The sequence below is a fragment of the Nilaparvata lugens genome, chromosome 4, assembly GCF_014356525.2.
Source record: "Nilaparvata lugens isolate BPH chromosome 4, ASM1435652v1, whole genome shotgun sequence".
NCBI lineage: Eukaryota > Metazoa > Arthropoda > Insecta > Hemiptera > Delphacidae > Nilaparvata > Nilaparvata lugens.
This window is the reverse complement of record NC_052507.1, coordinates 76,735,979-76,751,676: the sequence shown is the minus strand read 5'-3', so window position 1 is coordinate 76,751,676 and position 15,698 is coordinate 76,735,979. Positions and strand designations below refer to the sequence as shown.

The 15,698-nt window shown below is 35.6% G+C and overlaps 1 protein-coding gene across 1 annotated transcript in view; it reads left to right on the top strand.

The window, feature by feature from the left end:
• LOC111045263 (semaphorin-5B) overlaps positions 1 to 15,698 on the top strand; it is a 272,649-nt gene that overhangs the window by 201,744 nt on the left and 55,207 nt on the right. Inside the window, exon 4 of the mRNA XM_039427109.1 lies at positions 6,978 to 7,077. Coding sequence (XP_039283043.1) covers positions 6,978 to 7,077 — 100 coding nt within the window. The remainder of the gene's footprint in view (positions 1 to 6,977; positions 7,078 to 15,698) is intronic.

Genomic DNA, 15,698 nt, shown 5'->3' with positions numbered 1-15,698 from the left:
AACATTGGTATTACTATCCTTGTCTATCATCCAACAGAGCGGATAGCGCTATCTCTTTCTCGCTTTGCTCTGTTGCCAGATCCTTGTATCATCTTCCTAATATCGGGGACCGAGCTTCGCCCTGGAGTACAAAAGCATAAAACATTTATTACGAAAGAAGAAATTATAATAACATTCATACAGAAATGTTCTATCTAATCACAGTAAATTGAGATTAATCCCCTGATGAATGCAAAAATTTCCCTCACAAAGGCCCAGACGCACAAAAGCCGGTAAAATTTTAATCCTGATTATTTCACGTGAACCAAATCAGTGAAGACCATTTCAAAAAGATGGATCTACTGGAATCGATCAGGATTGAAGATAAACCAGCTTTTTTGCAACCGGCACTATGTAACTGATTGAATGATTACAAAAGTTCAACAGATGAGTCATAATTTTGACACTGTCCCAGACACACATGAACTCGCTCACTCACTTCCATCGCCAACAGACGACGAAATGATTGTTATCAGCTGTTTTTCCAAGGATGAATAATAATTATCCTTTTAATGTCCTTCAGCGAGTTTTCCCAGGGATGAGACCTAGTGCAATCGAATATTTATATTATAAACCTACTATGTTCTGAATTTTGTGAGAATCGTTAAAGCCTTTTTCGAGATCCGGTGAAATACAGATATATAAACATCTAAACATCTGAATATCCAAACATCTAAACATATAAACAGAAGTTGCTCGTTTAATAGTATAGGATAGTGTGGTCCATGTTGTAATGACAGTATTTGATTATTATTTTTGTTGCTATCCTTGTCTATCATCCTTGTATCACCTTTAAGGTCCATTTTATAATGGCAGCATTTGTTTAACATTGGTGTTGCTATCCTTGTCTATCATCTTTGTATCATCTTCGCATCATCTTCCTATAGTGAGGCCCACTTTATAATGGCAGTATTTTATTAACATTGTGTTGCTATCCTTGTCTATCATTCAACAAAGTAGATAGCATCATCCATATCTAGCTCCGCAACGTTGCCATATCGGTTTTTAACATTGTATAAATACAATCAATTAACAAAATGTTTAATATCAATTTCAAAAATGTATTATTCAATCATTGAAACATATTTTTTCTATTTTTTTATAGTCGATTATTGTAAACTAGAATGAACAATCTGTTTTGAACTGTTTTCGACGACACTATACAGTTTGATTGATTGTAATTAGACAGATTAGACTGTCGTCGAAAATCGTTCAAAACGGATTATTAACTTGCAGTTCGTCATGGATAGTGAAATAGATGAGCATTATTCAAGAATGAACAGTTGATATTACATCGGATATACCCAAAGCCGTGAGGTGGCTATGATATACCGGTTTTAGCTATCCTCTATAGGAGCATAGAGTAAATATATTGTTCAACCTATTTATTGACCGAGCGAAGTGAGGTCTAAGATCCAAGTTGACGTTTGGCATTTCTCTTAATGTTTAAATGTTTTTATGTTGCGCATTTACGGCGAAACGCGGTAATAGATTTTCATGAAATTTGACAAGTATGTTCATTTTTAAATTGCGCGTCGACGTATATACAAGGTTTTTGGAAAGTTGCATTTCAAGGATAATATTAAAGAAAAAAGGAGCCTCCTTCATACGCCAATATTACCGTAAACCAGTTTTTTGGACTCAGGGGACCTTGAAACGTATAGAAATTTAGAAATTGGGGTACCTTAATTTTTTTCGGAAAGCAATACTTTCCTTACCTATGGTAATAGGGCAAGGAAAGTAAAATCAGAATATAGAATTATTCATCATAAATCAGCTGTCTAGTGGACTATAATACTACCCGTTCAAAAACATCGAACATCTTGAAAATTGTATCTTTCCATCAACGTTGTAGACAGTTGCAGCCAGATCTGATAACAGCGCTCACACTCACATTCCGGGACGACACGTCACGGGACGATAGGACAGAATGCTCTATATTTATTTAGGATTTTTTCTAGACATTTTAATTTGATAAATTATTCATTTATTTTTGAGAAAACATAACAACACGCCAATGTAACTTACTGAGCAGGAGGTCTACTGTTCACAGAACTACTAGTTTGTATTTGATAGAAAGCAGTGACAAGGCAGGGAATCGGCGTCGCTGGTATTCACACTGTCATTATAACTTGAACCTCACTAATAGTGAACGCGAGCTAATGAGATCACCGTTATGATTTTTATAGTCAACCGTTTAGCGGCAACTTCGCTTTACGCTATTGTCGCTCGTATCGTTCGTTGTGACGCTCTATCGTTGTTGCTTTTTTAGTTTCCAATCTTTGCCTCGTAAGATTTTCTCATATCGTGAGTGATCACATAAAATCGCATCAATCAGCGATGCTTGTGAAAGCGACTCCTATCTACTTACCCACGGTGCATGGAATGTTGCTGAATAAAGTCACTTGTGTGACTATCTCCAATTCTGTTGTGATACCATTATTAACTTTGCTAGACTGTCAATCAAGAGACGAGAGAAAAATTTTAGAGTTCTTATAATATTGTGTAATGATGAGATCACCGTTTTCCAAAATTTTGGGTTTAAACTAGGATTAGATACCCTATTATTTAAATTTAAAGGTTTTTTTTTGGAATTTGATTATACAAAAAATTAAATTGATTTGGCGGTTTTTCAAACTTTTCAGAGGAACCTGTTTATTAAATTGATAAACCACTATTTTACGTATCTAGGGTTTCTTGTGCTCTTTATTATCTATATATATATATATATTATATATATATATATATATATATATATATTATATATATATATATATATAAAAGCGAAATGACACTCACTCACTCACTCACTGACTGACTGACTCACTCACTTGCAGAACTAAAAATCTACCGGACCAAAAACGTTCGAATTTGGTAGGTATGTTCAGTTGGCCCTTTAGAGGCGCACTAAGAACGGATTTGGAAAAATTTCTAAATAAAAAAAATCTGCGTTTTTCCAGCGTTTTTTCAGCTTTATCGAGAACAAATGGACAGAAATTGTTCAAATTTAATACAGAAGCTCAGCTAGGGTGTAATAATGTTGTGTTAGAAGAAATTTGAAATACCGCCAAAGATACGCCCAAAATCTGCGTTTCTCCAGCGTTTTTTTGCGCTTTCTCAGCTTTATCGAGAACAAATGAACAGAAAATGTTCAAATTCACTACAGATGCTCAGCTGGGGTGTAATAATGTTGTGTTTGAAGGAATTTGAAATAACGTCAAAGATACGCCCAAAATCTGCATTTTTCCAGCGTTTTGTTTGCGCTTTCTCAGCTTTATCGAGAAGAAATGAACAGAAAATGTTTAATTATAAAGTGGACCTCACTATAACAATAATGAATTACAGTGCTATTTTGATGACTGACTTGGTATTACCATAGAGAAACGATAGCATTAGTAGATATCCCATGGTATAGGGCGTTTATGTCGCAACTTTTACTGTTATCCCAAGACGATAGTTCAGGTAGTTCTTTCCTTTGCAGCTGTGTGACGCTGGTAGTCTCTCAAATTGTGCCGTTCATACACTATCACCCCAACAAAACAGTAAAAATTGACAATAGTCGACAGCAGTCGGCTTGAGATATCAGTTATCTGTTAAAGATCACAATATACTTATATACTTACTAATATACTTACGCTATTGTTTCTCTATGGTATTACTGACCCAATTCAATCAAGCCTATCCTCAACAACCTTTAAAAAACAACAAACAATAAAAAACGTGAGAACAAACCCATAAAATTCTCTTGGATCTCTGAGCATTTAGTTCAATTATTTTCCAATCTTATCAAGTAGGTTGGCAATAAATTTTTGCATTCCGATTTGGAATACCAGTTTTAATTTTGTGCGCAGGTTCTCAATCGATGAGCAGTCTGCCTCTTATTCATTGGCACTTTTGCAGAAAGTAATAAAATATAATCTAAACTGTACTTTTCAAAGAGTCAATGCATGACTGACTGATAAGACGAAGGATTTCCATGCAAATGGCATCGTTTACCTATCTAAGTCGTGAATTCAATTAGTTTAAACTTTAACGCCTTGCATTATTTATGAGGAGCGGTCAAGTTATCGAAATATTGAAATATTCATACAGGTGATGATGAGATACCCCACCAACAGTTGCCAACCTAACAATCAATCAACTCTATACTGTTAATTTATTCATCAGCTCTTGTCTATTTGCTCATTCCTCCATTAATTTATCAATCACGTTTATGAGTACAGGTTTTCGAAGATACGAATGTAGTCATTCCGTCAATACTAATTGCATCGGATTCGTCTCCCTAATCGCAAGATCTCTATGAATTATTCAGCATGTAATACGTGCTCGCTTTCCCTAATTTCTGGGTAGCCTGGTGGATTTTGCATAAAATAGAAACTGGTATATTAACTAACAGGTTCAAAATGACCGTCCGGTTTGGAACTGGAAGTATTTTAGTCCCATCAGCAGTGGGACGAATCGACCAATATTTGTTTATAGTTGATATTGGTGTTTGTGATATGTGTCTTTCTTGCTTCAGACCCCTTCAGGGCATATTTTTCTTCTTGTTTAGTCCAGTCAATATAGACATGAAAAAGTGGGTGTGCTTGCAATTTATATTGTAGTTCTGATTTTCCTATATATTATTTGGGTACATAAGAGAAGTCCAGAACCAATTTCTTCATGCAAAATTTCCTTCTGCTAGATACAGGTGGCCCAAAAACCTCGTATTTCCGGCTCATTTTCCAGTTTTCAGCTATTTCTGCCAAATCTCGTAATCGGACAGAAAAATTTGATCTTGCCTTTTTTTAGGTTATAAAATTCTGTATAAAATGAGATCATTCGGAACTCTCTATCTCCAATGAGTACTGAGTTATGATTTTTCAAAAATGAGTGGAATTTGAAGAAAAAATCAATTTAGATGAATTTTAGTTTTTGATCAACTATATCTTCTGATTGTTACCATTTAGATGTATAATTCAAAATCCCTCTGGACGTATTTTTGTGCTCTACAATCTGAGATCAGGTAGAGCGCTCTATCTCATATAGATTTCCAGGTACACCTGACAACAATGCTCCTTGTATTGTGAAAAACACCTAATTTTCAGCTTCAACCATCATCACCAGCTACATTGTCCCCACATTGATATTTCGCACAATGACATAAGTTCATGAGATTAGGTTCTATGAGAATCACCCGTTAGATGCACTTCATTTCAGTATTTCCTAGTGGAGAGGCGCGCTTAAGGACACCTCAAGGATCAAAATTTCAAACACTTATAACTTTTGACACAATGTAGAATATAGAAATTGGTCATTTTTTGTATATTGAAATATGCACCAATGTATATAGTGACTGGACTATTACGGTATCTACTACAGATACGCCTAAAATGTGGTCCACGTTATAATGGCAATTTTCTGATTACAATTGGTGTTGATATCCTTGTCTATCATTCGACAAAGCAGATAGCACTATCCTTCACCATCTCCTCAACGTTGCCAGATCGTTTAACAATGTAGAAATATAATTATTGACTATAGTGAGATCCACGTTATAATATTATTGATATCCTTGTCTATCATTCAACTAAGCGGATAGCGCTATCTCTTTCTCGCTTTGCTCTGTTGCCAGATCGTCTTTTAACAAAGTAGAATTAATAATTAATTAACAAAATATTTCATCTTAATCATGAAAATTCATTATGAAATTATTGAAAAATATAATTTCCTGCTTAATAAAATATAATCGATTAATTTAAACGAGAATGAACAGTTAATCTGTCAATAAATAAATAAATCGTCAATAAATCTGTATCAGCTACCATCTATAGAAGGCATTGACAAGACGGAGGATCGGCAACGTTGTTCTCCTATCTTTCTCCACTGCCATTATAACGTGGACCTCACTATAGCACATAACATTTAATTTCAATAAATTATGGAAATCTGTAATCCATAATATTGGAATATATATGTTCTTGACAAATAAAAAATAATTGATTATCTAAACAAGAATGAACAGTTAATTGATCAAGCGAAGTTCGATCAAAAGTTAATTGTACATTGATTCAAGTCGACGGTTTGGCATTTCTCTTGATGTTTAAAAGTTTATATGCTGCGCATTTACGGCGAATCGCGGTAATAGATTTTCATGAAATTTGACAGGTATGTTCCTTTTTTAACTGCGCGTCGACGTATATACAAGGTTTTTGGAAATTTTACATTTCAAGGATGATATGAAAGGGAAAAGGAGCCTCCTTCATACGCCAATATTAGAGTAAAAATCAGACTATAGAATTATTCATCATAAATCAGCTGACAAGTGATTACACAGATGTGTGGAGAAGCCAGTCTATTGCTGTATTTCCATTAAGGTCTATAGTTTCAATCAGCTACTTGTGGATGAGAATACTGCGTGAGGTCTACTGTTCACAGAACCTCCAGTAGTTGATATTGGTGTTTGTGATATTAGTCTTTCTTGCTTCAGACCCCTTCGTGGCATATTTTTCCTCTTGTTTATTTACGGTACAAATACGCCTAAAACGAGGTCCACGTTATAATGGCAGTTTCTGATTTCAAATGGTGTTGCTATCCTTGTCTATCATTCGACAAAGCAGATAGCACTATCCTTCACCAGTTCCGCAACGTTGCCAGGTACGTGTGGATGAGAATACTGCGTGAGGTCTACTGTTCACAGAACTACTAGTATTACATCAGGTATACCGTTATCAGTTATCCCTTGTAGAAGGTTGTGACAAGGCAGAGAATCGGCAACACTGTTCTCCTATCTTTCTCGTCTGCTATTATAACGTGGACCTCACTATGGGTACTTGTTTATCACAGTAGGTGTACTCTATTATTTATCTCTCTCTATCTCAATAATTATTATTAGCTGATAATTTGAGGGCTCAAATTTTTCAATCCAAAAATGCTTATAAACTTCATTCTTGTTTCAGATTTGACGCTGACGGCGAAGAGATTCTCAGAGCCCGGAGTGTCACACTTTTCGAAAATTCTTTTCGATGTGTCACGTGATCAACTTGTTGTGGGTGCCAGGTGAGCATTTTAATACTATAATAATCACAGTTTTATCTTGGAATACCATTTAGTCTCCCATGAAAATATTGAATTAGAAACAATAGTATATAAGTACAATATATAGTATTGTAAATATTGAATTAGAAACAATAGTATAAACAATTATATTATTTCAGTAATGAGGCGAAGGGGGTAGCTAATCAGCTAGCAACTGAGAGGTACCGGGTTCGATTCCCGGTCTGGGCACAGTTTTTTCACTCAATGATATTTCTTTTGCTAAGATCTAAAAAAACTAGTTAATTTCTCAATACTTACAATAGCAGCAGTCCTTAAATCAACTTTCGGTCCCGGTTGAAGTATGACAGTCCAAGAATGACGGCTTGATTCAAATATATTAGTCAGGCCAGGTGGGAACTTCCCAAGAATAGTTATAGTATCCTTATGTATACTAGTAGTTCTGTGAACAGTAGACCTCACGCAGTGTTCTCATCCACAAGTACCTGATTGAATCCACGGTATTTAGACGAAAACGGTAGGGGTCACGAAGTTTGTGCGCAGTAGCCAGCCAGCTAGATTACGTCATCGCCACCAACCGAAGTTTTTAACACCCATTGGCAATTTATGAAACTTATTTGTTAAAAACAGATGATTGGATATAAAATGACGCCAGCTGCACCGGAAATTTAGCACAAACATGCGCGTGAGACCTACCGTCTTCTATATACCGTGATTGAATCTATAGACCTTATGGAAATACAGCAATAGACTGGCATCTCCACACATCTGTGTAATCACTTGTCATCTGATTTATGATGAATAATTCTATAATCTGATTTTCACTTTCCTTGCCCTATTACCATAGGTAAGGAAAGTATTGCTTTCCGAAAAAAATTAAGGTACCCCAATTTCTATATTTCTATACGTTACAAGGTCCCCTGAGTCCGAAAAAGTGGTTTTTGGATATTGGTCTGTATGTGTGTGTGTATGAGTGTAAGTGCGTCTGTGTACACGATATCTCATCTCCCAATTATTAACGGAATGACTTGAAATTTGGAACTTAAGGTCCTTACACTCTAAGGATCCGACAAGAACAATTTCGATCAAATGCAATTCAAGATGGCGGCTAAAATGGCGAAAATGTTGTCAAAAACAAGGTTTTTCGCGATTTTCTCGAATATGGCTCCAACGATTTTGATCAAATTTTACCTAAAATAGTCATCGATAAGCTATATAAACTGCTACAAGTCCTATATCTGTAAAAATTTCAGGAGCTCTGCCCCATCTATGCAAAGTTTGATTTTAGATTTCCAATAACCAGGTCTCATATATTTAATTTGAAGGAAAGATATCGAGTAGAAAAGATTGAGCATGAAAATCTCAACAAATTATGTCCAGTAACATTTCCACCTAGAATTGAAAATAAGCTTGAAATTTGAGAAAATGTGATTATTCAATTATTGCAAACTGTTGGCAGCTGTTTGATTCTATTAAATCATTCACTATGAAGAGATAGCAGATCTCGTGTGTATCCAGCGTTATTGTCCTGTCACCAGCTGGCTCAGATCTTTGAATAGTAGACTTGAGATGCGCGTGAACACTATCGTCAGGTGATCAATTTTCATAACGGCAAGGAAAGTTGTGTGAGTGCGCCACACCAGATTTCTTTAGTAATGCAGCGAAGGGGGGAGCCAATCGGCTAGCAACTGAGAGGTACCGGGTTCGATTCCCGGTCTGGGCACAGTTTTTTTACAGTTTACTCATCGAATTTTCTTCTGCTAAGATCTAAATAACTAGTTGATTTCTCAATATTTGCAATAGCAGCAGTCCTCAAATCAACTTTTGGTCGCGGTTGAAGTATGACAGTCCAAGATTGACGGCTTGATTCATATTAGTAAGGCGAGGTCTCCCACCTGGAAGGTCCCCTTCCCAAGAATGAAAGATATAATCTCTTAATAATATAGTTTTTTACTCTATGGTTATAGTATCATTTATACTGTATATACTATTCTATATACTATACTCACTATATACTATCCTTGGGACCTTCCCGCAAGGGACTCCCCACCAACAAGAGTCATACAAATTTACTTACTTTTCTACTGTATTTGATAATTTGAAGAATAATTGTACTTATTCTACGAAATATATTATATACAGCGCAATTGATATTTAAGCCAGTTACATACACATCGATTTTTGGACGTACGATGTTTTTGCCGTCCAGATGATTCCTATTAGATTAAACAGATCATGTTTGTCAAGTTTAACTGGCTTTACACACACATGGATTTTTTGGACGTACGATTGTTTGCCGTCCTTAAGCCCCCAAACACGTACCGGCTAGCCTGTCAGTTTTGACTGAACAGTCCGCCTGTGACCGGCGGCCTGTTGGACTGACTACCCCATTCAGGTTCAGTTCAATTCTGTCCGGCAAGCGCTTCAAAACACATGATTTATTCGTGCGTTAAATGTTTTTAGTATTCAAGTTGAAGTTTTGTTGTTAGATTTTCTTAGTTTTGTGTAGTTGTTCATTTTCTGAAGAATATTTATAGTTTAAAATGTCCAGTGATGATAATTACGCCGTTTTTGAATAGCATCAGTTACCAAAAAACTGTGAATAAAACGTGAATGTTGGTCGAAAAGGTGGTTGATGAAGAAGGACGGACACGTATTCTCACGTGAATTTATTAAAAGAGTTGAAGGCGACTCCAAGAGACTGGCACAATAATTACTTAAGAATAGACGAAAATACTGTCATTGGTCGATACTACTAGCAACAACTCGAAAATACAAATGAAGTTCGGCCGGTGGCCTGACGCAGCTCCACATACACGTTCAGTTTTGACTGAAACAGCATCCGGCAAGCCGGTTGAACTGATAAGTTTTCATTCGATCACCGGCTGCCTGTTCAGTCTTAACTGACAATCCAGCCGGACCATACACACGCTACGGCCGCCTGTCACAGGCGGACTGTTCAGTCAAAACTGACAAGCTAGCCGGTACGTGTATAAGGGCCTTTATGAATTGCATCAGATTGAACTAAACTTGACAAACATAATCTGTTTAATCTAACAGAATTCATAAGGACGACGAAACATTGTACGTCCTAAAATCGATGTGTGTGTGTGTCCACGTTATAATGGCAGTGTTTCATTAGCAATGGTATTGCTATCCTTGTCTATCATTCAACAAAGCGTATAGCGCTATCTCTTTCTCGCTTTGCTCTATTGCCAGATCGTCTTTTAACAATGTAGAATTTATTTGGAAAATATTCCATCTTAATTATGAAAATTCATTATGAAATTATTGAAAAATATAATTTCTTGCTTAATAAAATATAATTAATTATTTTAAATGATTATGAACAGCTAATATTACATCAATAAACCTGTATCAGCTACCGTCTATAGAAGGCATTGATAAGACAGTGAAGATCGGCAACGTTGTTCTTCTATCTTTCTCCACTGCCATTATAACGTGGACCTCACTATAGCCTTAAACTGCAGTGAAACAATAAACAATCAATCCATCAATAAGTCGAAACACTATAAGCTACAAACACCTGTTATTGAACGTCCCGGATTCAACTTGTGAAAATATACAAGTAATTGAATTTGTAAATAATTGAAATTGCTTGAACTTTGAGTGAAGCTAACGTTGCTGCAAGCCTGGCAGCCAACTTATAGTGCCAATATATTTTGCAAGCAATGCTATTCAGTCCTGCCTGTGCCCTCGTGCTCGAAATGCCATTCTCAACTCTGGCCAATTGAATGAGACGATTCAGAATGTTTGCAATTTGCATCGCTAATGAGCGTCTTTGTATCTACTGCTTCTCTAGCGTCTTTGTATCAAGATTGTACGAGAAGTGACGAATTTACAACCCGCTCTGAGACCAGTGAACGCAAATACAAAACTCATTTCAACAGAAGTGTTGCTTTCTGTTATGTACAGCGTCAACATTAATCAAATTTTAAAGCGAAAACATATTATAATAGAAACTAGTACTACTTTGAATGCATAGAGTAATTGAACTGCGCCAAATGTACTCTCACCGTTCATGTGCAATTTGAACATACAGTATATTGTAGTTCAAGTTATCATGGCAGTGGAGAAAGATGGGAACAGCGTTGCCAATTCTCTGCCTTGCCACTGCCTTCTATAGACGATAGCTGATACCGGCATATCCGATGTAATATCAACTGTTCATTCTTGTTTTAAATAATCAATTACATTTTATTCGTTAATAATATATATTATCATAATAGAGATTGAATATTTTGTGAATTATTTATATTTCTACATTGTTATAAATGATCTGGCAACGTTGCAGAGCTGGTAAAAGATAAAAGAGCTCGTTAAGAATATGTATTTTTCAATTATTAAGTAATACATTTTTATAACAGAGATTGAATATTTTGCTTTTATTTTATTTATTTTATAAAATACTATAATCATAATAAATTCAATTATGACATTGGAGGAAAAACTAGGCTAAGCCTGTACTATTTCTCTCCAAATTTTGATAAAATGTTAATGTTGTCCAAAAGATAAGGTTATATAGTCACACACTGCTTCGTCACTTGATTTTCGGTCCAGAAATGATTATTTAAAATTTTGAAGGTTGATTTTATACTCTAAATGAAACACAATAAATTAAAAACTTTAGAAATATTGCACTTATTTAAAAAATTTGAATACAAAATCAAAAACCCACTCACTATTTGTTATTCACAAATTTGTGAATTATTTATATTTCTTCATTGTTTAAAAATAATTGAGCAACGTTGCAGAGCTGGAAAAGGATAGCGCCATCTGCTTTGTCGAATGATAGACTAGGACAGCAACACCAATGTTCATCGAATACTGCCATTATAACATAGACTTCACTATAGAGAAAATCGAATCACATTGACCCACCCGGGTGATACTAGAAAATACAATCTCTCAACATTTATTATATGGCTGTCGAAGGAGTTGCTTCTTAAATCGTTATTTACTGTTGGACTTATTTACTGCTTGCTGGGTTGCCAAAGTTCAGATGAAACCTGTGAACTTCTTACAGTCAGGTCCACGTTATAATGGCAGTATTTGATTAACATTGGTGTTGCTATCCTTGTCTATCATTCAACAAAGCAGATAGCGCTATCCTTTCTCCAGGTCCGCAACGATGCTCAATTCTTTTTAAACAATGAAGAAATATAAATAATTCACAAAATATTCAATCTCTATTATGAAAATGTATTATTTAATAAATTGAAAAATGCATATTCTTAACGAGCTCTTTTATCTTTTACCAGCTGAGCAACGTTGCCAGATCATTTATAACAATGTAGAAATATGAATAATTCACAAAATATTCAGTTCCTCTACTTGGCTTATTGTTTTTTTACAATGTGAAATATAGATAATACACAAAATATTTAATCTCAATATTATGGAAATGTATTATTTAATAATTGAATATTATGGAAATGTATTATTCAACCATTGAAAATTATATTTTCTTGACCAATAAAACATAACTGATCACTTTTAAAGGAGTATCAACACTCAATATTACATCAGATATACCGGTATCAGCTATCGTCTATAGAAAGCACTGGCAAGGCAGAGAATCGACAACGCTGTTCTCCTATCTTTCTCCACTGCCATTATAACGTGGACCTTACTCTAGCCGCGAGCGCTCTTCCTAATTGAAAAGAGAGATAAATCAAAACCCGGTCCGCTGAAAATCAAAGGTGAAATCGGAAATGTGAAATGTAATTTTGGAGAGCTAAATAGTGGTTTCGGGCAAGCACTGTCCAAATACGATTAGGCCACCCATAACCCCAAGTAACTTTGTTCATTAGCTGGCAAAAAGGTCGGTTACATAAACATTTGTCAGATTGGTTTCTTATTCCAACGGAATTTTTAGTAATTTCAGCGAAAAAGGTCGCTTTTGCTACTCTTGTCTACCAAAATAATGAACTACAAAGGGAAGAACAACATACGTCTCATTCCATCCATGCATGTAAGGGTACTTATTTATTCCATGGTAGGTACAACGTTCACGATTCATTGGGGAATAATTAAAGGCTTTGAAATATGTTTAGTTTCAAATGAATCAACGTATAGTGTACTTCATTTAGCGCCAGTGTACTTTTCTAGTTTCTTTCATAAAGTTGCTATGTAGTAGATCTTGAATAAAATTATGTCTCTACCACTCAATTATAAATACATTCTTAAGAAATTGTTCTGGTTGTTACACAATTATCAATCTTTATTACTAAATCTTTATACTAAAGATTGATAATTGTGTAACAACCAGAACAATTTCTTAAGAATGTATTTATAACAAGGTGCGCCAGAGAAACTTACTTATATGATAGGTCAATAAAAACAAAAGTACTTCAGTTATTGTTTTAATCTTTTTTTATATGAAAATACAATTTCCTAATTTATTTTCATGAGTCTTGAAAATTACTTCAGATCAATGGCGACCCCCATTTTGCATACACTGATGAGCTCAATTTTTGAAATTTGTATACACTCGTTACAGTATATCAATCGGTATGTTGGCAATGGCGTCGCGAATGTTGTTCTTGAGGCGTGCTGTGATCCGTGGTCGATCGACATCAACCAGGGATTTCAAATAACCCTATAAAAAAATCACATTGAGGAAACACATGTGGAAATGAGCCTCCTCACTGAAAAAATGATCGCGTCTTCAGGCATATAACATGAATTTTAACCGGCAACAAAATCGCGTTCAGTAAATTCTTGAACAACAGCCACTTTATAGGGATGAAATCGAAGGTCTTCATGGAAAGTTCGTCGAACAGTGGAGTCAGAAATTGCCATAGTTGCTGCGTGTTTGCGAGCCGAACGCCGGGGAGAACGCACAACTGGCTGCCTCACTCTTTCGATATTTTCTGGAGTTTTGATGGTTCGTTGAAGTCAATTTCTGGGTTTAGTGACACTTCCACGACAGAATCGAATTACGGCCAGGAACAAGTCTGTAAGGAGAAATTACAAATCGAGCGCGGAAGGCACGTTGCATAGCAACAACAAATGATCGACAATGCGAAGGCCCGCTGCTCTCTAGACCAGAGCATGATGACTACTTACTTGAGGGAGGATAAATTTGGGAACTTTTCGCTCCAGATACGACCCCTCCGGCCGCTCTACACAATCAATTCACCGCGCGGAATTTTTTAGAAATAAGTAAGTTTCTCTGGTGCACCTTGTAGGCCTACATGAATGATGCATAAAATACGAGTATGAAAATTATAATTTAACTTCAACTTTTTCAATCTCTTCTCACGTTTTCTCTTCAATGGATTGAAATCTGGAAACAAACAATGCAATATCTCCAAACTCATACATTTTTGTAGGCTTCAGAACTGTCACATTTCTAGTTTGTTTATTAAAAATTGTGAGAATAAAATTTATTGAGGAGAAATACCCTCTACATACTAAATACATCAGGGAAATTCCTGAATTCACCTCAGTTAGGCATACAGTCCTTCCCTATTTATCGAACATGATAAACATGTACTAAGAAATTAATGTAGACAAGATTCAAGAGTATCCATAGCAGTAATCGTATTCAATATAGTACGATTCTATAATGTGCTAATTTTAAAGTAGCTAGCTTAGACACCTATCCTACCCAATAATATAGCCACTTATTAGTTATTACTGTTCTAATGTAAAATTAACTGTTACCTGTCGATAGAGCTGAACCTCCTATACTCCATTGTTATTCCCACATTTATTTCACTCACAACTTACAGCATGATATAATTGAATAGTTGTTGCATTTAGCAATGAATTGAACCATAAATCCTCGTTTAGAATAAATTAATTGAATCATTCATCATTCCATAACATTAATAACTCCGTTGAAGTATGAATGTATTTGAGGTGTAATTAGAATGCAATGTATGCACCGCAGTTGCAGTAATGTATTTGGCAGAAGCTGGTAGTAATGATGAATTGGAGGGATAGGGAGTTTCTATGGTGAAGCTAACTAGCGGTATTTTAAAAATAATTTCTCTCTTGCCGTTGGTATGTTCCGTCTATAGCTTCCATCTCTTGCTTTTCCAAGCTGTATCATTCTTATCCCTTTTCTATTCATCTCTTCTCCCCTGCTCTGCCACACACTCTCTCTCACTCTCTCTTTACTCTCAGCATGGTAAGCTACATGGAAGCCACAGTCTAAGCAAGTTACAAGCTTCTGGTCTAGTCGTTTATCAGCCACCGATAGATTTAAATTTATTATGTATGCATGTGCCATGCACCACCTCTCTAGTGGTGCCTCCTCGGATCTCTATCCAGATACAACTCTCTATCCATCTCTGTCATGATCCCTCTTTATTCATCCCGAGCATCGGAGTGTTCCATTCCATTCACCAATTCAATAACAAACTTTATCACCCTTTCAAGACGAGAGCTCTGTCTAATCTTGTGAGGAGATCTACTTCTCCCTACAATTTTATTGGGCAAAAGGAAACAAATATTATATATTCAATAATACAATAACTATCTAAAACAAAATATAATGAGCACCGAGATGATCCGTGTGAGGCTTTTTAAAGAAAATTAATAATAATGATACTCTTACAACTAAGATAACTTAACCATCTATTCATTTTTGC